The sequence below is a fragment of the Dipodomys spectabilis genome, unplaced genomic scaffold, assembly GCF_019054845.1.
Source record: "Dipodomys spectabilis isolate Male_0828 unplaced genomic scaffold, ASM1905484v1 ptg000228l, whole genome shotgun sequence".
Classification (NCBI taxonomy): domain Eukaryota; kingdom Metazoa; phylum Chordata; class Mammalia; order Rodentia; family Heteromyidae; genus Dipodomys; species Dipodomys spectabilis.
In genome coordinates this window covers 10,522,102-10,548,706 of record NW_024870905.1, presented here as the reverse complement: position 1 = coordinate 10,548,706, position 26,605 = coordinate 10,522,102, and the positions used below count along the sequence as shown (strand labels likewise).

The 26,605-nt window shown below is 52.7% G+C and overlaps 1 protein-coding gene across 1 annotated transcript in view; it reads left to right on the top strand.

Moving 5' to 3' along the window:
* The window catches only part of Acsbg1 (acyl-CoA synthetase bubblegum family member 1), a 38,469-nt gene extending 12,075 nt beyond the window's left edge, over positions 1-26,394 (top strand). Inside the window, exons 4-15 of the mRNA XM_042697745.1 lie at positions 11,078-11,404; positions 11,845-11,933; positions 12,624-12,744; positions 15,533-15,613; positions 15,986-16,135; positions 16,616-16,792; positions 17,324-17,505; positions 18,159-18,389; positions 19,734-19,951; positions 21,772-21,911; positions 23,293-23,539; positions 26,223-26,394. Of these exons, the coding sequence (XP_042553679.1) occupies positions 11,078-11,404; positions 11,845-11,933; positions 12,624-12,744; positions 15,533-15,613; positions 15,986-16,135; positions 16,616-16,792; positions 17,324-17,505; positions 18,159-18,389; positions 19,734-19,951; positions 21,772-21,911; positions 23,293-23,539; positions 26,223-26,308 (2,049 nt within the window). The 3' untranslated portion in view covers positions 26,309-26,394. The remainder of the gene's footprint in view (positions 1-11,077; positions 11,405-11,844; positions 11,934-12,623; positions 12,745-15,532; positions 15,614-15,985; positions 16,136-16,615; positions 16,793-17,323; positions 17,506-18,158; positions 18,390-19,733; positions 19,952-21,771; positions 21,912-23,292; positions 23,540-26,222) is intronic.
* Positions 26,395-26,605: the final 211 nt, after the last annotated feature.

Here is a 26,605-nt window from a genome sequence, read left to right as displayed (position 1 = left end):
ATTCCCGTCATTTGACACCGTGAAGGGGTATACAAAGTTGTGGGATATTGTGGTCTTTTTTTTTCGGTTGGTCATAGGCTTGAACTCAGGGTCTGGGCACTGTCCAGCTCTTCAGATCAAGGCGAGCACTCTACCACTTGAGCCACAGCACCACTTCTGGATTTTTCTGTTTATGTAGTGTTGAGGAATCGAACCCAGGGCCTGATGCATGCGAGGCAAGCACTCTACCACTGAGCCACCTTCCCAGCCACCTTCCCAGCCTCTTGTGGTCTTTTGTGGCTACTTCCTGCTGACATGAGGGCACCGAGAGCCACTGGGGCTGGGATCTTCAGGGTCCCTGGCTGCGCTGGACAGTAGGGCAGTGTAAGCAAGCCTCTGGATGCCTGCGGTAATAGGATGGCCTTGACTTGTTCCCAAGTAGTGTCCTGAGTGAGTGCTGTCATTCCTGTCAAAGGGAAACTTTTGAAAAAGGCTGAGAAAACAGAGTCCAAGAAGGGGGACTGTTAAGGGTCCCAATAGAAGAGCCAGCCGGGGTACCATGGTGAGAGGGAGTCCCACCGGATGTCCTCTGGAGCGATTCCCATCATCTACTGAGATGCTCTTGTCATTGAGTTGAGATCAGACAAAAGGCTGACAAGGTGCAGAAAGGGAGTGTCTAGGGTTTCTGGTGACTGGGTAGGGGAGAGCATGGTGGACTAGTTAAGAATAACCAGTTAGAGGACTGGGAATGTTGCTTAGTGGTAGAGTGCTTACCTAGCATGCATGAAGCCCTGGGTTCAATTCCTCAGTAGCACATAAATGGAAAAAGCCAGAAGTAGCGCTGTGGCTCAAGTGGTAGAGTGCTAGCCTTTAGCACAGAGAGGCTCAGGAACAGTGTAGGCCCTGAGTTCAAGCCCCAGGACTGGCCAAAAAAAAAAAAAAGAATAGGGCTGGGAAAGTGGCTCAGTGGTAGAGCGCTTGCCTTGCATGCATGAGGCCCTGGGTTCGATTCCTTAGCACCACATAAGCAGAAAAATTTTTTTTTTTTTTTTTTGTTGGTCGTGGGGCTTGAACTCTGGGCCTGGGCGCTGTCCCTCAGCTCTTCAGCTCAAGGCGAGCGCTCTACCACTTGAGCCACAGCGCCACTTCCGGTTTTCTGGTGGTTTATTGGAGATAGGAGTCTCACGGTCTCTCCTGCCCGGGCTGGCTTTGAACTACGATCCTCAGATCTCAGCCTCCTGAGTAGCTAGGATTACAGGCTTGAGCCACCAGAGCCCGGCATAAGCAGAAAAAATTTTTTAAAAAGCCGGAAGTGGCGCTGTGGCTCAAGTGGTAGAGTGCTAGCCTTGAGCTGAAGAGCTGAGGGACAGCGCCCAGGCCCAGAGTTCAGGCCCCACGACTGGATCCAAAAAAAAAGAATAACCACTCAGAAGCTGGGGTGGATCGGAGTGGCCAAGGGCCTGGTAAGAGGCCTTGATCACTTCTTGAAACTGGACTATAGATGTCTGGGCTATAACAAAGGCAGGAATGTAAGTTCATGTTCAGTTAGAAGGTAGACAGGTATGGACATTAGATGGGCATGCTTATAAACTATTTTCTTTTGATCTCTCAAGGGCAATGTGACTCAATTTAGGATGTGACACTATCCCTTCTTATCTGCCTCTGGATGGGCTCTGGTCACTAGGACAAGCTTTGTCCTGGGGGGTGTCTGCTTCTTGCTGGGATCCTTTTTGTCAGCCCTGGGGCTTGAACTCAGGGCCTAGGCGCTGTCCCTGAGCTCTTTTGCTCTTCTAGCACTCTGCCATTTTGAGCCACAGTGCCACTTCCAGCTTTTGGCTATTTAATTAGAGATAAGAGTCTCACAGGGACTTTTCTGCCCTAGCTGGCTTCAAACCTCAGTCCTTCCTCAGATCAAAGGAACCTTTACCAACAACCCCCTTACTCCAAGTGAAGGAACAACGTGATTAATAGAAATAGTTTTTAAGCAGGGCTTACCTGGAATTTGCTAAGAATTGACCGATAAATACTTGCAAGAGTTATTTATCCCTCAGTGGGTCTAATTAAATGCTGCAGAGGGTAGAAATCTGTAATGATAAAGTCAGTAGACATGAGAGTTTTACAAGAGCCACTGATTAAACAATCTAGTCAGTTTTTAACGAACAGAGCACTTTAGGACACAAATTAAGATTGAAACAGTTGTACTTTGTGTCCAGGGCAGTTTATATAGGTGGTTTACATACTTGGGAAACAGACATTAAACAGGGGAGGCTGGGAAGGTGACTCAGTGGTAGAGTGCTTGTCTTGCATGCATGAGGCCCTGGGTTTGATTCCTCAGTACCACATAAGCAGAAAAAAATTAAAAAAAAGCTGGAAGTGGCGCTGTGGCTCAAGTGGTAGAGCTCTAGCCTTGAGCTGAAGGGCTGAGGGACAGCTCCCAGGCCCAGAGTTCAGCCCCAAGACTGACAAAAAGGAAAAAAAAAAAAAAAAACACCAGGGGAAAATGGCATTCTAGTTAGAAGGTGTTTCCTTTGAACAAACAATGAAGTGAACTTTGGTTTAACAATTACTTTTATAGCTGGACAGAAAGAATGAGATGCTATTTTTACAGCAGGGTATTAATCTGGATTAACTCTTACAAAACTTTCCTTTTATTCACTTTGGCCTGTGGAGTCAGGTTATCTCAGAACTGCCTGAAGACATTGCACAGTCAGGATGCCCCAGGGCAGAGCAGCTGGCCAGGTATTCATCCCAATCCAAGCTCTCCTCATCCAGGGAGTAGGCTCACATTCTTAGTATAATTGATTACCAATGTTAGAAAGGTTTTAGGGGACTGGGAATGTGGCTTAGTGATAGTGCTTGCCTAGCATAAAGGAAGCTTGGGTTCGATTCCTCAGTAACACCTACACAGAAAAAGCCAGACGTGGCGCTCTGGTTCAAGTGGTAGAGTGCTAGTCTTGAGCAAAAAAGGAAGCTCAGGGACAGCACCCAGGCCTTGAGTTCAAGCCCCAGGACTGGCAGAAAGAAAGAGAGAAAGAAAGAGAAAAAGAAAGAAAGAAAGGAAGGAAGGAAGAAAGAAAGAAAGAAAGAGAGAGAGAAAGAAAGAGAGAAAGAAAGAGAGAGAGAAAGAAAGAAGGAGAGAAAGAAAGAAAGAGAGAAAGAGAAAGAGAAAGAAAGAAAGAGAAAGAGAAAGAGAGAAAGAAAGAAAGAGAGAAAGAGAAAGAAAGAAAGAAAGAAAGAGAGAAAGAGAAAGAAAGAGAGAAAGAGAAAGAGAGAGAGAAAGAGAGAGAGAAAGAGAGAAAGAAAGAGAGAAAGAAAGAAGGAGAGAAAGAGAAAGAAAGAGAGAAAGAAAGAGAGAAAGAAAGAGAAAGAAAGAAAGGAGGAAAGAGAAAGAAAGGAGGAAAGAGAAAGAAAGAAAGGAGGAAAGAGAAAGAAAGAAAGGAGGAAAGAGAAAGAAAGAAAGGAGGAAAGAGAAAGAAAGAAAGGAGGAAAGAGAAAGAAAGAAAGGAGGAAAGAGAAAGAAGGTTTTCATTTTTTCTCGATCACAGCTGGCTAGGAATAGGTCTGGGTCTCACTTCTAACTCCTTTCACATTAAGATTTACAGTCCTCACATAACTGCTGGTCACAAGCAGCACAGATAATACAACTGCAGTGAAGGAACAAATAATTTCAGGACATAGAAGTACCAAAAATAGAAAAGATGAAGCTGGGGGCTGGGAAGGTGGCTCAGTGGTAGAGCGCTTGCCTTGCATGCATGAGGCCCTGGGTTCGATTCCTCAGCACCACATAAGCAAAAGGAAAAAAGCTGGAAGTGGTGTTGTGGCTCAAGTGGTAGAGCGCTAGCCTGAGCTGAAGAGCTGAGGGACAGTGCCCAGGCCCAGAGTTCAGGCCCCACGACCGGACCCCCCCCCCCAAAAAAAAAGAAAAGATTAAGCTGGGCACCTGTGGCTCATACCTAATTCTAGCTACTCAGGAGGCTGAGATCTGAAGATCATGATGGTTCAAAGCCAGGAAAGTCCATGAGACCCTTATCTCCAATAAACCACTCAGAAAACTGGAAGTGGCCCAGTGGCTCAAGTGGTTAGCGCTCCATCCTGAGGACAGCATTCAGGCCCAGAATTCAAGCCCCTGACCAACAAAAAAAAAAAGAAAAGATTACTTTTTCTCATACCAGGATGACAGTTTCTATGGATTACAATGAGAGTACTTTGAACATGTACACATACACAGACACACACATACACACACTTGTCCACAAAAGTTTTAAGGTGCGCTTAGGTATTTAAGAAATGAAAGAAAGGAAGAAAGAAAGAAGAAAGAAAGAGAAAACCAGCCATAAGTTTAGAACTGGATGGTTCATGCTAGAAAACAGGTGACACCAAACACATTACAAGGCAAAACTCGACACAAAACTGCCAAGGACAAACAGAATTTAACAGACTGTGCTTAAACAATTTTGGTAACGAGGCACACTAGCTTATGAATTGACCTCTGAGCACCTAGCGGGGTGAAGCCGGAGTAGGCTTGATGGAGGAGTGGGGATTGTCTGAAGACCCACACGTGGCCTGTGTCTCTTGCTAGGTGTTAGTCTCCAGGACCTGCAGGGAGAACTGGGGGAGGTGAGGCGGCCAAACAGGTTTCGAGGGGGAGGAGGCAGCGCTTTTAAATTCCTGTAGACACCTTTGCGGGGAGGAGGCTGCGCAGGGAAGGCACTGTGGGTGAATGTTTGAGCAATTGCATAGGGCTGCAGGGGAGGGAAGAGGGGAGAGGGGAGGATTTCTCAAGCGAGCCTGGAGCAGCCTCCTGGAAGAATTCTGCCTTAAGGGAGACATTGACAATCCCCATTCTGAAGTGAGCCAACTCTGGAAAGAGGACAGGAGTGGTTGGGTGTCTGAGTCCCCAAAACAAACAAACAAAAGGACTGGCTTGCTGTGGGATGCTATCTAACTGCTCCCATTATGGGATTTTTTTGGGGAAGAGGGGTAGGAAAGGAAGAGGGGTAGAAGTAAGAGAGAGAAGTTGGCCCCCGTGTGTTTGCCAACCAGCCACTGTCAGTGATGGAGATCCGGCAGAGCTATTAGCTTGTAGCTGCTTTACCTTTGGAGGCTTGCACACACTCCCGCCGTGTCAGCCACACCGGCCGGCAGGCAGGCAAACGTCTGCACTTAACCTGCTGGAGAGAGGAAGAGTGTACAAGAGTTACAAGAGCAAGGAAGGAGAAAAAGACGTAGGCTGAGGGAAGGCCTGATCCGGGCTGGCTAGCCTTCAAGAGGGCACCTCTTGATGGAGGGCGCACTCAAAGACACAGATTGAAGGGCTGTCAGCTAGACGGGAGGTAAATGATCTCTGGTCTGGAGGTGGGGGGGGGGGGAATGGAGGAAGAGAGAAACAGGTGCAGCTGCTACAAGACCAAGTTGCCTTTCTAGAGGAGATGGCTGGGAGGCTTGTGGAAGAGAAGGGCTTGGTGAGCAGGAGAGTAGAGGGGTTCTTTGGAATGCAGGTAGAGGTAGAGGAGGGCTTGGGGTGTGGGGGACCTCGGATCCCTCGCTGTTGCATTGGAGAGAATTGCTTAAATCAGTAAGAATATTGAAATCGAAGGATCCGAATTCAGGCCAATGGTGGCCATAGTTTTAAATAATAGTGAGGCCAGATTTCGGTAGAGTCAGTTTTTCTTTGACTGAAAATCAGTCAGCCTGAGAGTCTTAAGGTTAGACGGTGAGCAAGCCAATGGGAGATCTTTGGGAGACAACTTGTGATCCATTTTGGAAAGCTTGGTAGAACTACAGAGCCTGTCTCCACCCCCCCACCCCCGCCCCTGGGGCTTTGGGGAGGCAAATGAGCGTACCCCAATAATTAGCAGAGGGCATCCCCAAAGATCTAATTAGAGGGTGTCAGAGGGCCAGCAAAGCATGAGAGACTCTGGGGGCCCCCACAGACAAGAAGGTAGGGTGGAGGGGGACCTCCTGGAGTCCCTAGGTTCATGTCGGGCACCTTGCTCATGGACTACTTCGCCCTGCAGGCTTCTAGGTGGTGGATGGAGCCGGTCAAACCGAGGAGGGCCTCCTGCCAGGAGAGGGGGAGTCTGGGAGACAGAGGAGAGGGAATATAAGCATGGGGGCTCTGTGTCCCCCGTGGAGAGAGGCCTGGGAAAGAGAGGTAGGGTAGCCAGAGGTCAATGAGGGGTGGCCAAGAGATGGGTGGCCCCTGGGCGGAGGGACCCAGTTACTCCTGGCGCTTTCCCCCTCCTGGGTTTTGGCATCAGAGGTTAGGACAACGGAGGAGAAAGGAAGGAAACAGGCCAGACCCAATCTCCCACAGGTGAGGACTGTTTATTGAGATAGAGCAGCGAGGGGTCACAACTGTTGGATCCGAGGCTGTGCAAGGGGGTGGAAGTGGAGTTGGGCTTATAGGGGGTTCTGAGCAAGAAGGTAGACACTAATGAGGAAGCCGTTAGGTCCAGGGAGGTGGAGCCACAGTGGACTGCTGGTGGCCGGTTTTCGGCGGATTGCTCTGCCCATGTCACGCATGTTTGCACATACGTGGAGTTTTGTCTGGTATCCATATGCAGCTGGGATAAGAGGGTGGGGGGAGAGGGTCCATCCTTTCCTGGGCACTGGCGCTCTACCACTTGAGTCACAGCACCACTTCTGGCTTTTTGCTGATTCTTTGGAGATAAAAGAGGCTCATGGACTTTCCTGCCCAGGCTGGCTTCAAACCGTAATCCTTAGAGATCAACCAACTGAGTAGCTGGGATTACAGGCAGGGCCTGGCGAGTCAATCCCTTTTCCTTCTAGAGTCTCTGGGTCCTGTCCTAACTGACATCCTGTAACCAGGGGCAGGGTGGGGGGGACCAGGAGGGATCCCAGGGAGACTGTCCTTCAGCCTCTGCCCTCCAGCCTCTCCAGGGTAGATCTGTGGTAGACAGGAAGCACTTCCCAGAGGTTGGAGGAAATGAGTTGAGATGTTCTCTTCCCCTCTGCCCCCACACCTGGGGTCCTAGGAGAGAACTTTCCACCGGGATCAAAGTATCCACTCAGCACATGACTGACCTCCAGGCCTGGCCTGTACTGGCCAGCTGGGCGGCTCGTCTCTCATTCTGCCCTGGCACGAGGGTAGGTATGGACAGTCTCGGGACTCCAGGCGTGGTTCGTGTGGAATTTGGGGTGCAAGTTTTAAAAAAGCTAACACAGCCAGGCACCAGTGGCTCACACCTGTCATCCCAGCTACTCAGGAGGCTGAGATCTGAGGATGGGGGTTCAAAGCCAGCCTGGGCAGGAAAGTCCATGCGAGTCTTATCTTCAATGAAGTGCCATAAGTGAGCAAAAATGTTCAGGGACAGCACCCAGAACCCTGCGATCAAGCACCAGGATTGGCACGCATGCACATGTGCGTGCACATACACATACACACATGCTACAACAATGGGTTGGAGTTGTTTATTGCAGTTTTCTTGTTCATCCTCATGGCAAATCAGGTGGGGAAACTGAGGCCCAAGGAAAACAGATGGTTCTGTTCTGCTGGCTGGAACTCAGTGGCTTGACCCTGGCAGACACAGAAGGCAGATCAAAGTTCCCAGCCTGGCCCAGCATGTTCTGTTCTGCTCGGTCAAAAGACTCAGCAGGCCAGGCCGCTATGTCCGCCCTCCTCCCTCTGCCTTATCTCTGTGTCCCGGGGCCAAAACGCTCATCTGTCTTTTTTATGTTTTGGCAATAATAGTCGTTGGCCCCGTGGCCTCACGTCTAAGCCAGGCACTTCACTCTACCCCCCCCATCCCCTCCCTCCATCCTACCTCCTTCTCTTCTGTAGCCCCGAAAATTCCTGGCCTGGGGGAGACACTACAGGAATGTTGCAAGGCAGACTGCAGGTGAGACACCTGGAGGGACTTCCAGTGTCTTTCCTCTGGTCCAAATCCGTTTTGTTTTCACATTTCCCACGAATGACGGGAAATGCCGGCACTCCCCCACGCCCGCCCTGCTCTGTGAGGGTGCTCCTCTCCTTCCAGAAAATTCAGTGACTGCCTTTGCTTTTATTCAAGAAACCCAGAACCTTCCCCCCTCCACCCCCAGAGCTGACCTTGCACAATAGATGGATTGATAAGGCTCGGGCTGGGGTCAGAAGGAAGAGAGGGAGGGGACGGAGGGAAGGGGGTGCGGGGGGGGGGGGCTGTTGGGCGCTGTCTGGTAAGGGGAGGAGATCTCACTGGCTCCGTCCTGGCTTTTGCTGTGCAGTGATTTTAGGCAGGAATGGCATGTATGCTTGCACGCTGAGCTAACATGGGGTGGGAGGAAGGCGAAGGTTGACTTTGTTTTTCTTTTTTTTTTTTGGGTCCGGTCGTGGGGCCTGAACTCTGGGCCTGGGCGCTGTCCCTCAGCTCTTCAGCTCAAGGCTAGCGCTCTACCACTTGAGCCACAGTGCCACTTCTGGCCTTTTCTGCTTATGTGGTGCTGAGGAATCGAATCCAGGGCCTCAGGCATGCAAGGCAAGCGCTCTACCACTGAGCCACCTTCCCAGCCCCTTGACTTTGTTTTTCTTTTTTGTGCTGGTCCTGGGAGTTGAACTCATGGCCCGAGCACTGTCTCTGAACTGCTTTTGCTCAGAGCTGGTGGTGTTCTACCACTTGAGCCACAGCACCATTTCTGGCTCTGTGTGTGTGTGTGTGTGTGTGTGCGCGTGCGTGCTTGTGCCCATGTGTGCAAGTGAGCACGTGCGTGTGATTAATTGGAGATAAGAGTCTTATGGACTTTTCTTCCTAGGCTGGCTTTGAATGTGATCCTTATATCTCAGCCTCTTGAGTAGCTAGGATGACAGGTGTGAACCACTGGCTCCTAGTGATAATCTCATTTTTTCTAAAGATTTTATATATGTTTTGCTCCTTTTTATAAAACTATTTGTTGCTATAATGTGAGAAATTCCTCATGTCATTAAGTATTCTTCCCCCGGCCCCCCCCCCCCCCCCCCCCCCCCCCGCCCAGTCCTGGGGCTTGAACTCTGGGCCTGGGCACTGTCCCTGAGCTCTTCTTCAGCTCAAGGCGAGTGCTCTACTGCTTGGGCCACAGCGCCACTTCTGATTTTCTGGTGGTTCATTGGAGATAAGAGTCTCACAGACTTTCCTGCCTGGGCTGGCTTTGAACTGTGATCCTCAGATCTCAGCCTCCTGAGCAGCTAGGATGACAGGCGTGAGCCACTGGGACCCGGTCCATCAGAATCTAATCTCCAAAGACCCAGCAAAAAATAAAACAGACAGGGAGGTGTGGCTCAAATGGCAGAGAGCCAGCCTTGAGCAAAAAAGCTTAGTGAGAATGGGAGGGCCTGAGTTCAAGCCCCAGTACTAGGAGACACACACACCCACGCACACACAGCACATGTGCACATGTGCGCACACATGTGCACACGCACACACACACACACGTGCGCGCACACACGCGCACACACGCACACACACAATGGCAGAGTCTCCTTGTGTCTCCCAAGCTGGCCTAGGTTCTTCTGCCTAACCCTCCGGAGTGCTGGGATTACAGCATGCACCACCAGGCCTGGTTCTGGGGGAGGCGGTGGAAAGCTCATTAGGAGAGCCCAGGGCATGTGAGCCAGCCTGAGGCGGGAGGTCATGCTCGAGGTCACCCAGCTGGACTCAGGCGGAATCTGGGCAGGAAGCCTGAAGGTCCCTTCCCAGGGGAGAGGTGGAAACTGAAAGAGGAGGCGGGGGGCTTGGAACACCCCGGCTCTATCAGCCCGTAACCTTCATGAGTGTAACTTTAGCTCCGAGCCCACGGCCCACAGGGCATGGCGGGGGGGGGGGGGGGGTAAACAGACTGGGTAGATGATGGCTGTGACCATGGCAAACCTGGGTACAGGGTAACAGGATTGCACACCCCACAGGTCTCTTCCAGCTGGCCAGAGGTTCCCAACAGGCCTGCTTGGCTCAGGGAGCTGAGGCCAGTAAAGGCCAGGCTCTGGCAGTGAGGCCATCCGTAGGCCTGGACTCTGATTCCCATCATGAACAGTGTGAGCTTGCAGATCGACCCACCTTCCTGGGATCCTTCCTTGCTCCTTATTTTCTTCCTCCAAGAAGGAAGGGAGACCACTTCTCAAAAGAGCCTGGACAAGCCAGGCGCCGGTGGCTCACACCTGTCATCCTAGCTACTCAGGAGGCTGAGATCTGAGGATCGTGGTTCAAAGCCAGTCAGGACAGAAAAGTCCATGAGACTCTTATTGTAAGCACCAACCCAGAAAACCACTCGGACACACAATCACAGAGAAGAAAGGAGTGTTGAATGTCAGCTGGATGCGGCTAGGCTATCTCTTGCAGGATAGAGATTAGCAAACTACTCTGGAGCCATAGAAGTAGATATAGTGTCAGGAGTCTGAAGGTAGAAGGGGCTGGGGCAGGAAATGTTGGTAGTCACAGCTGGACACTGGAGATATCAGACGGCCAGGGCAGGACATTCTAAAGCTCGCTTGCAGCCAGGGAAAACATCCTATGTCTGGTACATAGCAGAGAAAATCCATTTTACAGCTGCCATGTAGCAGGGAAAACATCCTATAGCAGACACAATACCTTCTATAAGTAGTAGCTTGCAACCAGACACTAGAACCAGGACTAGGCGTCTGGACTCCGTCGCTGACACAGCCAGGGTTGGTGGAAATAGAAAACTGTGGCCAGGTCTGGGTTGTGCATGACCCAGGATGAAGGCTATCAACCCAAAATAGGGGTGAATAAGCTTACACTTATCTCCAGTGAACCACCAGAAAACCAGAAGTGGGGCCGTGACTCAAAGTGGTAGCGTGCTAGCCTTGAGCAAAAAGAGCTCAGGGACAGCGCCCAGGCCCTGGATTCAAGGCCCAAGACTGGCCAAAAGAGAAAAGAAAAAGCTAAGGGATAGTGCCTAGGCCCTGAGTTCAAGCCCCAGGACTGGCCAAAAAAAAAAAAAAAGGAAAGATCTGGAAGCTTCTAGATCTCCAGGGCCTGTAACTCCTCCTCAACCGCCACCTGCCTTCTTCCTCCATGGTTTCTTATCATTCAAGGCCGAGCCAGGGGCGCCCCCCCCCCCCCCAGCCTGCCCCAACCCTGGCTCACCTGCCAACCTGCCCTTGGCCCAGACCCACAGCGCCAGAGGCGGCAGTCGGGGTGGAGTTGCTGCGCAGCAGGCCTGGCTCCTCTGTGGACGGGCCTGGCGGCGTGAGCAAGCTGCTGTCTCCCCTACAGAAGAGGCGCTGTGGACCACGCGGGCGGACGGGCGGGTTCGCCTACGCATGGACCCCATCTGCCCCCAGCCCCCCTACACCGTGCACAGAATGTTCCACGAGGCTCTGGAGAAATACGGGGACATCACCGCACTGGGCTTCAAGCGCCACGACAAGTGGGAACATGTCTCCTACTCCCAGTACTACCTGCTCGCCCGCAAAACTGCCAAGGGCTTCCTAAAGGTGAGGGAGGACCCCCCCAAAAAACATCTCCCCAGTCCTCAGCCTGACCAAGGCCTTGAGACATGATCGTGGCTAGTCGGGTGCTGGTGGCTCACGCCTGTCATCCCAGCCACTCAGGAGGCTGAGATGTGAGGATCATGGTTCAAAGCCAGCAGGGCAGGAAAGTCTGTGAGACTCTGATCTCCAACTAAACAGTGGAAAAAAAGATAAGTTATAAGTGGAGTTGTGGTTCAACTGGTCGAGAGCCAGCCTTGAGCAGGAGAAGCTCAGGGACAGTGCCCAGGCACTGAGTTCAAGTCCTAGTGAGGCTTTGTGGAGTGGCTGATCCTTTGGTGGGGGGGTTCTCTGGCTGCTGGGGGGGTCGTCCCCCGTATTCATGGAGAGGTCTGGGGGAGATGCTCCTGCCCTACCTGGCTCACCTGGACCCTTGTGGCCTACAGCTCGGCCTGGAGAGGGCTCACAGCGTGGCCATCCTGGGCTTCAACTCCCCGGAGTGGTTCTTCTCGGCCGTGGGCACTGTGTTCGCAGGGTGAGTCTCCAGGGAGGCTTGGGATGCTGGGGAATTGGTGGTGGGTAGAAAGTGTATACATAGTCAGCCGAGCGCTGGTGTGCACGCCTGTCATCCCAGCTACTCAACAGCATGAGAGCTGAGGATCATGGTTCAAAGCCAGCCCGGGACAGACAAATCTGTGAGATTCTTATATTCCTCTGAATCCGTGAAAATCCACAAGTGTGGAGGTATGGGTCAAGTGGTAAAGAACCAGCCTTAGCAAAAATGCTAATAGAGAATGTGAGGCCCTGAGTTCGAGTCTTAACTACATATAACAAGTAGAGAGAGCCAGGCACAAGTGGCCCACATCTGTCACCCTAGTCACTCAGGAGGCTGAGATCTGAGGATTGCGGTTCGAAGCCAGTCAGGACAGGAAAGTCTGCCAGACTCTTATCTCCAAGGAACCACCAGAAAACCGGAAGTGGCGCTGTGGCTCAAGTGGTAGAGAGCTTTGAGTGAAAGAGCGCAGGGACAGCGCCCAGGCTCAGAGTTCAAGCCCCATGACTGACCAAAAAAGAAAAAAAGTAGCGGGCCATTCTAGCTCTCCTCTAGGGTCTCTCTGGAAGGCTGGAGAATGCTGGTGAGGCCTGCGGGCTCTGCGGGGAGGGTCTGTGGGGAGGGCTGTGGGGTGGGGCCGTGGGGCCGAGTCTGAGTCTCCCGTGTCTGCAGCGGCATCGTCACCGGCATCTACACCACCAGCTCCCCTGAGGCATGCCGGTACATCGCCCACGACTGCCGCGCCAACATCATCGTGGTCGACACGCAGAGGCAGCTGGAAAAGATCCTGAAGGTTCCAGGGCTCGGGGGAAGGGTGGCGGGCAGCGGGCCAGGACACCTTTCTCTCCACAGACCCTCAACTTCCAGAGCAACATACACATACACACACACACACACACACACATGCACACACAGACACACACACACGCACACATGCACACACACATGCACACACAGACATACATAGACACACACAGAGACATACATGGACACACACAGACACACACAGGCACACACACGCACGCACACAGACACATGCACACATAGACACACACACGCACACATAGACACACACATGCACACACACATGCACACACAGACATACATAGACACACACAGAGAAATACATGGACACACACAGACACACACATACACACACATACATAGACACACACAGAGACACACACACAGACACACACATACATAGACACACTCAGAGACACACGTACACACACAGACACACAGACACGCACATACAGACACACACAGACACGCACACACACATACGCACACACAGACACATGCACACACAGACACACACACGCACACATAGACACACACATGCACACACACATGCACACACAGACATACATAGACACACACATAGACATACATGGACACACACAGACACACACAGGCACACACACGCACGCACACAGACACATGCACACACAGACACACACACACGCACACATAGACACACACATGCACACACACATGCACACAGACATACATAGACACACACAGAGACATACATGGGCACACACAGGCACACACATACACACATACATAGACACACACAGAGACACACACAGACACACACATACATAGACACACACACAGACACACACAGAGACACACGTACACACACAGACACACAGACACGCACATACAGACACACACAGACACGCACACACATACGCACACAGACACACACAGAGACACACGTACACACACAGACACACACAGAGACACACACAGACACACAGACACACATGCACACACACAGACACACACATATACATGCACACACACACACGCACATACAGACACACTCAAACACACAGACACACACACATACACACAGACACAGACACACACATATACAGACACACACACACAGATACACAAATATACACACACAGACACATGTACACACAGACATACACAGAGACAGACACACATACATATACACACACAGACACGCACAGAGACACAGACACAGAGACACAGACACAGAGACACAGACACACACATACACAACACAGACACACAGACATATACACACATATACACACATGGACATACAGACATGCACATGGACACATGTATACACATGGACACATGCACAGACACACAGGCATACATGTGCACAGACATGGACACATAGACACACACATGGACACACAGGGACACACAGACACATGCTCACATGGGCATACATATACACATATACACACACAATACAGACATGGGCACAGACACACATGGACACACACATACACCTATACATGCATGGACATGCATACACACGTGGACACATGCACCTGGAAACACAGACACACAGGTACACATGAACATATACACACACAGGTACACACAGAGACACATATACACCTATGCACAACACACATGTATACATGGATGCACATATACACACATATAAAACATACACAAATATATACACAGTTAACGTACATACACAAAAAACACTTTATTTTTTGCACATAAATTTATTTTTCAAATAATTCGAACATTTACCTGATTCTAGAGTACAAACTAAGATACACTGAGCATTTCAGCTTCCCGCTATCTCCTTACTCCTACTCCATTTTTCTTCCTTTCTGTAATTATTATTGTTATTATTTTGCCAGCTCTGGGGCTTGAACTCAGGGCCTGGGCGCTGTCCCTGAGCTTCTTTAGCTCAAGGCTAGCACTCTACCACTTGAGCCACAGCTCCACTTCTGGCTTTTTCTGTGTATGTGGTACTGAGGAATGGAACCTAGGGCTTCAAGCATGCTGAGCAAGCACTCTACCACTAAGCCACCTTCCCAGTCCCTGTAATTAATTCTGTACATGTGTGTCAGTCATGGGGCTTGAACTCTGGGCCTGGGCGCTGTCCCTCAGCTCTTCAGCTCAAGGCGAGCGCTCTACCACTTGAGCCACAGCACCACTTCCAGTTTCCCAGTGGCTCATTGGAGATCAGAGTCTCATGGGCTTTCCTGCCCAGGCTGGCCTTGAGCTGCGATCCTCAGGTCTCAGCCTCCTGAGTAGCTGGGATGACAGGGGTGAGCCACTGGCGCGCGGTTGTAACTAGCTTTTGGGTTACCTTTGGAGTCCCTGTTGGGACATGCAAGCGGGTGCCTCCCTGCATAAGGGCGCCCACTGCCACCTGTGTCCCCGGGCCCGGCTCCTGCCACATGGCCGCGGCGTGGCGTGTGTGTAACACGGCAGACACAGCTGCATCTGTGCGGCCGCTCTTCCTCTCCCCTCCGTCCCCCTCACTCTGTCTGTCTGTCTGTCTGTGTCCCCGCTTCTCTTCCTGTCCCTCTGCCCGCCTTTCTGTCTCTCCGTCCGTCTCCTCTCCCTCTGGTACGCTAGTGCGGCCCGTGCTTCACCGAGCCCTGCCGTCCAGTGCTGCCCCCGCCCGCCTTCCAGCTCCCCGAATCCCCACGGCGTGGACGAGGACGAGGGCTGGCAGGGGCCGCGCGGGGACCTCCGCCAGCGGCGTCCTCATGTCCGCGCGTGTCCACGACCGCGCTCGGCGGGCGCCGGGCTGAGAGCGGCTTGTTTCCATGCAGATCTGGAGGGACTTGCCCCACCTGAAGGCAGTGGTCATCTACCAGGAGCGCCCGCCGGAGCACGCGGCCAATGTGTACACGGTACACGGCAGGCCCGCCCACTCCCCCCCGCCAATCACGCCACGCCTGGGCAGGCAGGCCCGCCCACTCCCCCCCCCCCCCGCCAATCACGCCACGCCTGGACAGGCAGGCCCGCCCACTCCCCCCCTCCCGCCAATCGCCCCACGCCTGGACAGGGAGGCCCGCCCACTCCCCCTCCCCCCCGCCAATCACGCCACGCCTGGACAGGCAGGCCCGCCCACTCTCCCTCCCCCCCGCCAATCACCCCACGCCTGGACAGGGAGGCCCGCCCACTCCCCCCTCCCGCCAATCACCCCACGCCTGGGCAGGCAGGCCCGCCCACTCCCCCCCTCCCGCCAATCACGCCACGCCTTTGTGCCCCCCTGACTGCAGATGGAGGAGGTGAGGGAGCTGGGGCAGGAGGTGATGGAGGAGACGCTCGATGCCATCATTGCGGCCCAGCAGCCCAACCAGTGCTGCTCGCTGGTCTACACGTCAGGCACCACCGGGAACCCGAAGGGCGTCATGCTCAGTCAGGACAGCGTAGGAGCAGGGCTGGGCTGGGCAGGGGGAGGGGGAGGGAGGGAGGAGGAGGGGTGGCGGGCTGGAGCAGCAGCCGCGGAGAGGGGAAAGCAGCTGGGAGGAGGCCTGTCCCCCAGGGGTCTCTAGAATGTTTCCAGATGCTCTAGCAGGAGGGTATGGTGGTGCATTCCTGTAATCCCAGCTACTCAAGAGGTTGAGACCTGAGCATGGAGGTTCAAAGCCAGCCCGGGCAAGAAAGTCCGTGAGACTCTTATCTCCAATGAGCCACCAAAAAATCACCAAAAGTGGAGCTGTGGCTCAAGTGGGAGAGACAAAAAGCCAATCTGGGCCCTGAGTTCAAGTCTCAGTACACACACACACACACACACACACACAGCCCTAGGCAGGTGGCCACTCTAAAAGTCTCCCCCAAAGTAGCCGCAGTGGTGACTGGGCCGGGCTGGCCGTGGACCCCGCTGGGCTTTTGCCACTGCCCTGCAGATCACGTGGACAGCGCGGTATGGCAGCCAGGCCGGCGACATTCAGCCCGCCGAGGTCCAGCAGGAGGTGGTGGTCAGCTACCTGCCCCTCAGCCACATCGCCGCCCAGATGTACGACCTGTGGACGGGCATCCAGTGGGGGGCCCAGGTGTGCTTTGCGGAGCCCGATGCCCTGAAGGTCAGTCGCTGCCCTTGGGGGGGGCCACAGGGCAGTGCCCGTGGGGCCAGGCCAGTCCCTGTTCATGGGGCCGCCTGGGCGTGTGCATCTCCTAGCCACAGTCCACTCAGCTGACTGCCTTTCACCCTGTGTGACTCAGATGACAAGGAGGCCCAGGGCTGGTGGCTCACCCCTATAATCCCAGCAACTCAGGAGGCTGAGATCTGAGGATCGAGGTTCAAAACCAGTCTAGTCAGGAAAGTCTGTGAGACTCTTATCTCCAATGAACCACCAGAAAACTGGAAGTGGTGCTGTGGCTCAAGGGGTAGAGCGCTCGCCTTGAGCTGAAGAGCTGAGGGACAGCGCCCAGGCCCAGAGTTCAAGCCCCACGACCAATCAAAAAAAAAAAAGGTTGGGCACAGGTGTGTGCGCCTGCAGTCAGCTCACAGTGCAGGCGTCTGCTACAGCACACAGCCCTGCGTCAGGTGGGGAGGGGTGGCTTCTGGACACACCAGCCCTGAGCCTGATACCTGGCTCTTTGGGGGTGAACAGGGGAGCCTGGTGACCACACTGCGGGAGGTGGAGCCCACATCACACATGGGGGTGCCCCGCGTGTGGGAGAAGATCATGGAGCGCATCCAGGAAGTGGCAGCCCAGTCCGGCTTCATCCGGCGCAAGATGCTTCTGTGGGCCATGTCGGTGGCCCTGGAACAGAACCTCGCCTGCCCCCATAGGTACCAAGGCCGGGGCTGGGCATGGGTAGGGGGGTCATGGGGGGGGGGCGGGTTGCTGCTTGCAGCCTGGTCCACACAGAGGGATCTTCCCTGGTCCCAGCTCTACCCATGGCCTCGGGCACCAGTAACTCACACCTGTAATCCCAGCTACTCAGGAGGCTGAGATCTGAGAATCATGGATCAAAGTCAGTTCCAGACAAAAAGGCCATGCGCCTCTCATCTCCAATGAACCAGCAAAAAACCGCAAGTGGAGATTTGTCTCAAGTGGTAGAACACCAGCCTGGAGCAAAAAATCTAAGGGACGGTGCCTAGGCTCTGAGTTCAAGTGCCAGTGTTGGCACAAGAAAAGATGTGTTCTAGTGAATTTTGGAGTGTGTGTGTGTGTACGTGTGTGTGTACATGTGTACTTGAACTCAGGGCCTCATTTGTTTGTTTACTCTTTTGGCTTTTGCTCAAAGTTGGCATCCCTTCACTTGAGCCACATTACCACTTTTGGCTTTTTGCTGGTCTCCAAGGTTAATCTGCCCTGGCTGGCCTCAAATGGTGATCCTCAGGTCTCAGCCTCCCGAGTAGCTAGGATGACAGGTGTGAGCCACGAATATGTTTTTGTTTTTGTTTTGTTCTTCTGTGGACCCTCTGCCTTCTTCCACCAGTGACCTGAAACCCTTCACAACCAGACTGGCAGATTATCTGGTATTAGCCAAGGTCCGCCAGGCCCTGGGCTTTGCCAAATGTCAGAAGAACTTCTACGGGGCAGCCCCCATGACCACAGAGACCCTGCACTTCTTCCTGGGCCTCAACATCCCCTTATACGCCGGCTATGGCCTCACCGAGTCTGCCGGCCCCCACTTCATGTCCAGTCCCTACAACTACCGCCTGTACAGGTAAGATCGCGAGAGCTGGCGGCCAGTGGGCGGGGTCAGGGGCAGGGCAGCCTTCTAGTGGGCCAGCAGTGATGTGAAAGGGTCTCCTCCTCTTGTGTTCGATGACCGACTCCCTGCGGGCCAAGTTCACACATCAGCATTCTGGACATTCATTCCACTTACTCATCCCATTCATCCCTTCATTCGTTTCACTCACTGTTCATTCATCCATTCGCCAATAAAAACCCTTTCCCTAGTCCTACCTTTCAACACTATCCCCATTAGAATACAAAACCCTAGGTCTGGCAACAGTGGCTCATGCCTGTAATCCCACCTACTCAGGAGGTTGAGAATTGAGGATCCTTGTTCAAAGCCAGCCTGGACTGAAAAGTCAATGAGACTCAGGTTTCCAATGAAACAGCAAAAAAACAGAAACAGAGGTATGGCTTAAATGATAGAGCACCAGGCTTGAGGGAAAAAAATCAGTCAAGAGTATGGGGCCCAGGGGCTGGGAAGGTGGCTCAGTGGTAGAGCGCATGCCTTGCATGCCTGAGGCCCTGGGTTCGATTCCTCAGCACCACATAAGCAAAAAGAAAAAAAGCCAGAAGTGGTGCTGTGGCTCAAGTGGTAGAGCGCTAGCCTGGAGCTGAAGAGCTGAGGGACAGCGCCCAGGCCCAGAGTTCAGGACCCATGACCGGACCCCCCCCCCCCCAAAAAAAAAAAAAGTTTGGGACCCAGAGTTCAAGTCCCAGTACAGGCACAAAAAGAAAGAAAATCTTGGGAGGAAGGGCTCAACCAGCCATCAGTGAAGACGGACGAATTGCCAAGCGCCAGTAGCTCACGCCTGCCATCCCAGCTACTCAGGAGGTTGAGATCTGAGGATCACAGTTCAAAGCCCGCCAGAACAAGAAAGTCCCTGAGACTCTTATCTCCAGTTAATCCAGTGGTAGAGAGCCAGCCTTGAGTGAAAAAACTAAGCCAAGAACAAGAGAACCCAAGTTCAAGTGCCAGTACCAGCACCTCCCAAAAAGCAGCATGAGGCTGGGCACTGACGACTCAAGGCCTGTCATCCTAGCTACTCAGAGGCTGAGACCCGAGAGTCATGGTTCAAAGCCAGCCCAGGCAGGAAAGTCTGTGAGACTCTTATTATGTCCAATTAACTACCAGAGAACCGGACATGGTGCTGTGGCTCAGATGGTAGAGCGCTCGCCTTGAGCTGAAGAGCTGAGGGACAGTGTCCAGGCCCTGAGTTCAAGTCCCATGACCAACCAAAGTTAAAAAAAAAGACTTAAGAGATCGTGGAACCCCTGGGGCTCCCTCCCCAGGCCTGATCTTGGCTCTCTTCCACCCCTCCATCACCGCCAGCTCTGGCAAGCTGGTGCCGGGCTGCCGGGTGAAGCTGGTGAATCAGGATGCAGAGGGCGTGGGTGAGATCTGCCTGTGGGGCCGCACCATCTTTATGGGGTACCTGAACATGGAGGACAAGACGCGGGAGGCCATCGATGCCGAGGGCTGGCTGCACACCGGCGATGCCGGCCGCTTGGATGATGATGGCTTCCTCTACATCACCGGGCGCCTCAAAGGTGAAGCCCCCCCCCCGCAGGGACTGGGAGGGGGATCACTGGTCTGCACAGGTCATGCAGGATGCAGGGACTCCCCCCCCCCCCCATACTCATTCATGCTGCCAGCTCTGTGAACTAGAAGTCTAGCTCAAGTGGCAGGTGGCTGCTGGGCGTGCCACCAGCGCCCCCTCATGGCCAACCTTATAATAGCAAGATAGGGGACCTGAACTCCTTGGGGCAAACATAATTCCACAGTGATGGTTGGCTTTGCCTTTCGAAATATAATCAGAATGTATGTATATGTATATATGTGTATATGTATGTATGTGTGTATATATGTATATATACATATACACACACACATATACACATATATATAGGCTTGAACTCTGGGCTTGGGCGCTGACCCTGTACTCTTCAGTTCAAGGAGAGCGCTCTAGCCCTTGAGCCACAACACCACTTTCTAGTGGTTTATTGGAGATAAGAGTCTCGTGGACTTTCCTGCTCTGGCTGGCTTTGAACCTCGATCCTCAGATCTCAGCCTCCTGAGTAGCTAGGTTGACAGGCGTGAGCCACTGGTGCCTGGCTTCATAGGAATATTTAAGCAAGAAATATGATTAAAAATATGATGGTGATAGGTAAGGGTCCAGGTAGCTTTTCTCCTAATGTAGATAAATAGATGAGTTCAGCATCACTTCTACGAAAGACCATCTTTGTCATTTACCACTGAGGTCTTTTTTTAAAAAATTCTTTTTAAAATTTTTATTTATTTATTCATTATATGGCCAGATGCAGGGGGCTTGAACTCAGGGCCTGGTGATGTCCCTGAGCCTCTCTTTGCTCAAGGCTAGCACTCTATCACGTGAGCCACAGCACCACTTCTGGCTTTTTCTGTGTTTGTGGTACTGAGGAATCGAACCCAGGGCTTCATGCATGCTAGGCAAGCACTCTACCACTGAGCCACCTTCCCAGCCCCCTTTTATTAAATTCCTGTCCTTACAGATACCCCAGTTTCTTACTGTCAGTGCTTTGATAACAAAGGCTGCCTATAATTTTTTTTTTTTGGCCAGTCCTTGGGCTTGAACTCAGGGCCTGAGCACTGTCCCTGATCTTCTTTTGCTCAAAGCTAGGGCTCTACCACTTGAGCCACACCGCCACTTCTGGCTTTTTTTCTGTGTATGTGGTACTGAGGAATCGAACCCAGGGCTTCATGCATGCTAGGCAAGCATTCTACCACTAAGCCACCTTCCTAGCCCCGGCTGTGATTTTGACTTGAATGAATCCATTGATTGGCATACTTCTCTGAGCTTGCCAATCCATGAACATGGCCTACCTGTGGTGTCTCTGTTTAGGTTCGTGTGTGTGTGTGTGTGTGTGTGTGTGTGTGTGTGTGTGTGTGTGTGTGTGTGTGTGTGTGTGTGTGTGTGTGTGTGCGCGCGCGCGCACGCATGCGCGTGTCAGTCCTGGGGCTTGAACTCAAGACCCAGGCTGTCTCTCTGAGCTGCTGTTCTCAAGGCCAGTGCTTTACCAGTTTGAGCCACAGTTCCACACCCTCACCTCTAATGAACCAACTAAAAAAGCCAGAAGTGGAGCTGGGGCTCAAGTGGTAGAGCGCCAGGCCTGAGCGGGAGAGCTGAGCATGGTGAGGGCCCTGTGAGGAGGGGGTGGGGGGAGTTTGTGGAGCCCTGGGGAGCAGCTGGCTTCCAGTGGGAGGGTGGGGGGGGCGGGGAGGCAGCCCCAGTCCAGGTTGCGTGTAAGCCAGGTAGGAGCCCTGGTGGGGCTGCAGTCCACCCAGGCTTCAACCCTATGCTGGGGTGGGGGGCTGGTATTTGCCCCCCTAGAGTTAATCATAACTGCGGGCGGGGAGAATGTGGCCCCGGTGCCCATCGAGGAGGCGGTGAAGACTGAGCTGCCCATCATCAGCAACGCCATGCTCATAGGGGACCAGAGGAAGTTCCTGTCCATGCTGCTGACCTTGAAGGTAGGTGTGGGCGGGGCGCTGGCTCAAGAGGTGCTGCCAGTCTGTTTTGGGGTACACGGTAGAAGTCACAGGCAGCCCGGGGGTACCTATGGGTTTTGGCTTTTCTATGAGCATGTGAGCAACATTTTTTTTTTTTTTTTTTGTCGGTCGTGGGGCCTGAACTCTGGGCCTGGGCGCTGTCCCTCAGCTCTTCAGCTCAAGGCGAGCGCTCTACCACTTGAGCTACAGCGCCACTTCCGGTTTTCTGGTGGCTTATTGGAGATAGGAGTCTCACAGTCTCTCCTGCCCAGGCTGGCTTTGAACCACGATCCTCAGATCTCAGCCTCCTGAGTAGCTAGGATTACAGGCGTGAGCCACCAGCGCCCGGCTAGCAACATTTTTTTTAAGTTCTGGAAAGTTCTAGAACTTTCCAGATTGCACATTATGCCTTCCGGCTGTGGCAGATACTGAGCCCCCTCCCCCAGGGCAAGGGGGGGGGTGCCCAGGCAGGAGTGTGGCCTCCCTCCCTCCCTCCCTTCTTCCTTTCTTTCTTTCTTTTGCCAGTCCTGGGGCTTGAACTCAGGGCCTGGGCACTGTATCTAAGCTTCTTTTTTGCTCAAGGCTAGCACTCTACCTCTTAAGCCACAGTACCACTTCTAGCTTTTTTTTCTTTACATGGTATTGAGGAATCAAACATAGGGCTTCATGCATGCTAGGTAAACACTCTACCACTAAAACACATTCCAAGCCTTATGGCTTGTTTGACAGGTGACAGTGTCACTGATGACAATCTTCTAATTCTCAGTGCCCCTCACACCCCTGGGAGCTATTCTGCTTCTTGTGTGTGTGTGTGTGTGTGTGTGTGTGTGTGCTGGAACTGGGGCTTGAACTCAGGACCTGGGTGCTGTCTTTGAGCTCTTTTGCTCCAGGCTGGTGTTCTACTACTAGAGCCACAGTTCTACTTTTAGGTTTTGGTAGTTCATTGGAGATAAAGAGTATCATGGACTGTGCTGGGAAGGTGGCTCAGTGGTAGAGTGCTTGCCTGGCATGCATGAAACCCTGGGTTTGATTCCTCAGTACCACATACACAGAAAAAGCTGGAATTGGCACTGTGGCTCAAGTAGTAGAGCGCTAGCCTTGAGCAGAGAGAGGCTCAGGGACAGTGCTCAGGCCCCGAGTTCAAGCCCCAGGACTGGCAAAAAAAAAAGGTATCATGGACTTGTCTGCCTGGGCCAGCTTTGAACTGCAATCCTCATATCTCAGCCTCCTGAGTAGCTGGGATGACTGGTGTGAGCTATAATCTCTGCCGTGGTGATTGTCACTGCTCAGTTCAGTGTTCCCAGGCCAGGGCTCTCGTCCTGCAGAGTAGGGCTTGGGTCTCAGGTGTTTTCTGGCCTATTAGTGCACAATGGACCCAGACACCCTGGAGCCCACGGACCACCTGACAGAGAAAGCTGTGGAATTCTGCCAGCGTGTGGGTAGCAAAGCCAGCACGGTGTCGGAGATCGTGGGGCAGCGGGACGCAGCTGTGTACCAGGCCATCGAAGAGGGGATCCGGAGGGTGAATGCCAACGCGGCCGCCCGGCCCTACCATGTGCAGAAGTGGGCCATTCTCGAGCGGGACTTCTCCATTTCCGGTGGAGAGTTAGGTATGTTTTTTGGTTTTTTTTTTTGGTCAGTTGTGGGGCTTGAACTCAGGACCTGAGCATTGTCCCTGAGCTTTTTCACTCAAGGCTAGTGCTCTACCACTTGAGCCACAGCTTCACTTCTGACTTTTTGTATGGTTCATTGAAGAGTCTCACAGAGAGACTTTTCTGCCTGGGCTGGCTTGGAACCACGATCTTCAGATGTCAGCCTCCTGAGTAGCTAGGATGACAGGCGTGAGCCACTGCGTCCAGCCTTTTTTTGTCGGTCGTGGGGCCTGAACTCTGGGCCTGGGCGCTGTCCCTCAGCTCTTCAGCTCAAGGCTAGCGCTCTACCACTTGAGCCACAGCACCACTTCCAGCTTTTTCTGCTTATGTGGTGCCGAGGAATCGAACCCAGGGCCTCATGCATGCAAGGCAAGCACTCTACCACTGAACTACCTTCCCAGCCCTGTCCAGCCTTTTTTTTTTTTTTTGTCGGTCGTGGGGCTTGAACTCTGGGCCTGGGCGCTGTCCCTCAGCTCTTCAGCTCAAGGTGAGCGCTCTACCACTTGAGCTACAGCGCCACTTCCGGTTTTCTGGTGGTTTATTGGAGATAGGAGTCTCACGGTCTCTCCTGCCCGGGCTGGCTTTGAACCGCGATCCTCAGATCTCAGCCTCCTGAGTAGCTAGGATTACAGGCATGAGCCACCAGCGCCCGGCTTTCTGTCCAGCCTTTTTAAAAAAAGTTTTTCTTGGGCTGGGAAGGTGGCTCAGTGGTAGAGCGCTTGCCATGCATGCTCAAGGCCCTGGGTTTGATTCCTCAGCACCACATAAGCAAAAAGAAAAAAGCCGGAAGTGGCGCTGTGGCTCAAGTGGTAGAGCGCTAGCCTTGAGCTGAAGAGCTGAGGGACAACATCTAGGCCCAGACTTCAAGCTCCACAACCAAAAGAAAGATCATTTGTATAGTTAACAATGGCTGGATCTTAAGGGACAGGAATGTGTGTGTTCAAGGGCAGAATGAATCACATTTGAATTGGGGGTCAAGAATATGGGTAGAACTTGGCACTGGTGGCTCATGCCTGGGATCCTAGCTACTCGGGAGGGTGAGATCTGAGGATCATGGTTTGAGGCCAGCCTGGGTAGAAAAGTCTGAGAGACTCTTATCTTCCATTAACCACCTGAAAACTGGAAGTGGTGCTGTGGCTCAAAGTGGTAGAGCACTAGCCTTGAATGAAAAAGCTCTGGGACAGTGCCCAGGCCAAGTTCAAGTGTCAGGATGGAATGGTGGTGGGTGGGAGGGGAAGGCTACACTTCATATTTGAGAGCTTGTTTGGAGCAGCTACTCATATACCCGTGACAAAAGACTGGTCCTCCTCTATCAGGATGGTCATCCTCTTCGATCACACATGCAGCTTCAGGAGGGACACACATGGAGTGGTTGGAAGGATGGGGACACCCACCTAGCCAGCCAGATCAGCCAAATCAACCCTGGCGGTCAAGGGGTGACAGTGTCACAGCCCATTATGTATTTGAAAGAAGTGGTCATCATTTCTAGTCTCAAAAGTGACACAGGTCAGGCACTGATGTCTCATGTCTGTAATCCCAGATACATGGGAAGGTGAGATCTGAGGACCAAGTTTGAAGCCAGCCTGGGCAGACACATTTGAGACTCTTATTTTCAATTAATCAGCAAAAAGCCAGAAGCAGAGGTGTGGCTCAGGAGGCAGAGCACCAGCCTTGAACCAAGGCTGGGCTGGAGGAGGGGAAGCCAGGCAAGCCCATCATCCTAGCTACTCAGAAGGCTGAGATCTGAGGATCGTGGTTCAAAGCCAGCCTGGGCAGGAAAGTCTGTGAGACTCTTATCTCTAATGAACCTGGAAAGTGGAGCTGTGGCTCAAAGTGGTAGAGCTCCAGCGTTGAGTGAAAAAGCTGAAGAATAGCACCCAGGCCTTGAGTTCAAGCCCAAGACTGACAAAAGTACAAAAAAACCACAAGCCCCCAAGTTCCAGCCCAGTACCAACACACACACACACACACACACACACACACACACACACACACACACACACACACACACACAAAGGACCTAATACCCTATCACTTCCTCTGTTCAGCTGACCATAGTCCAATCCTGGCACATAGTAGAAGGCTCCCAGACTCCCAGTTTCCAAGGCTGGCCACTGAGCCTGTTTGGTATACTTTTTTTTTCTTTTTTTTTTTTTTGGTCAGTTGTGGGGCCTGAACTCTGGGCCTGGGCGCTGTCCCTCCGCTCTTCAGCTCAAGGCTAGTGCTCTACCACTTGAGCCATAGCACCATTTCTGGCTTTTTCTGCTTATGTGGTGCTGAGGAATAGAACCCAGGGCCTCATGCATGCACAGCAAGCACTCTACCACTGAGCCACCTTCCCAGCCCGTTTAGTATACTTTTTTTGTGTTGCCAGTCCTGGGGCTTATCCTGAGCTTTTGTGCTCAAGACAGCACGCTCTACCACTTCAGCCACAGCTGCACTTCTGGCTCTTTGGTGGTTCATTGGAGTTAAGAAGTTCAGACTTTCCTGCCTAGGTTGGCTTCAAACCAGACTCCTCAGATCTCAGCCTCCTGAGTAGCTGGGATTACAGGTGTGGGCCACAAGGGCACGTCTTTGCTTACTTCTTCCGTCGAGTTCTCTAGGCTTGGACCTCACTTATTTCTTCCAATGTTTCTTTCAGGTCCCACCATGAAACTGAAACGGCTCATAGTTCTGGAGAAATACAAAGATATCATTGATTCCTTTTACCAAGAGCAGAAAAAGTAGAGAGGAAGGGCCACCCTATGGTTGCTGCTAAATAGGTAGTTGGCAGACTTTCAAGCGTTTTCCAGCCTGAGCATGGAAACCTCTGACAAATCTGACCTTCCCCTCCGCCCTCCACTCCCCCCCCCCCTGCCCTGCCCTGCCCTGCCCTGCCCTGCCCCGAGTCAGGATGTCCCAGGGTCCCCAGTGCTGAGAAGCTTCCTCTCTGGGCAGTTTGGATTCTGTGGAAGTATGGCTTCACGGTCAGATGACACAGAATGAATGGAAAGGCCAGTCAGTATTGGCCCTTGATCCAGGCAA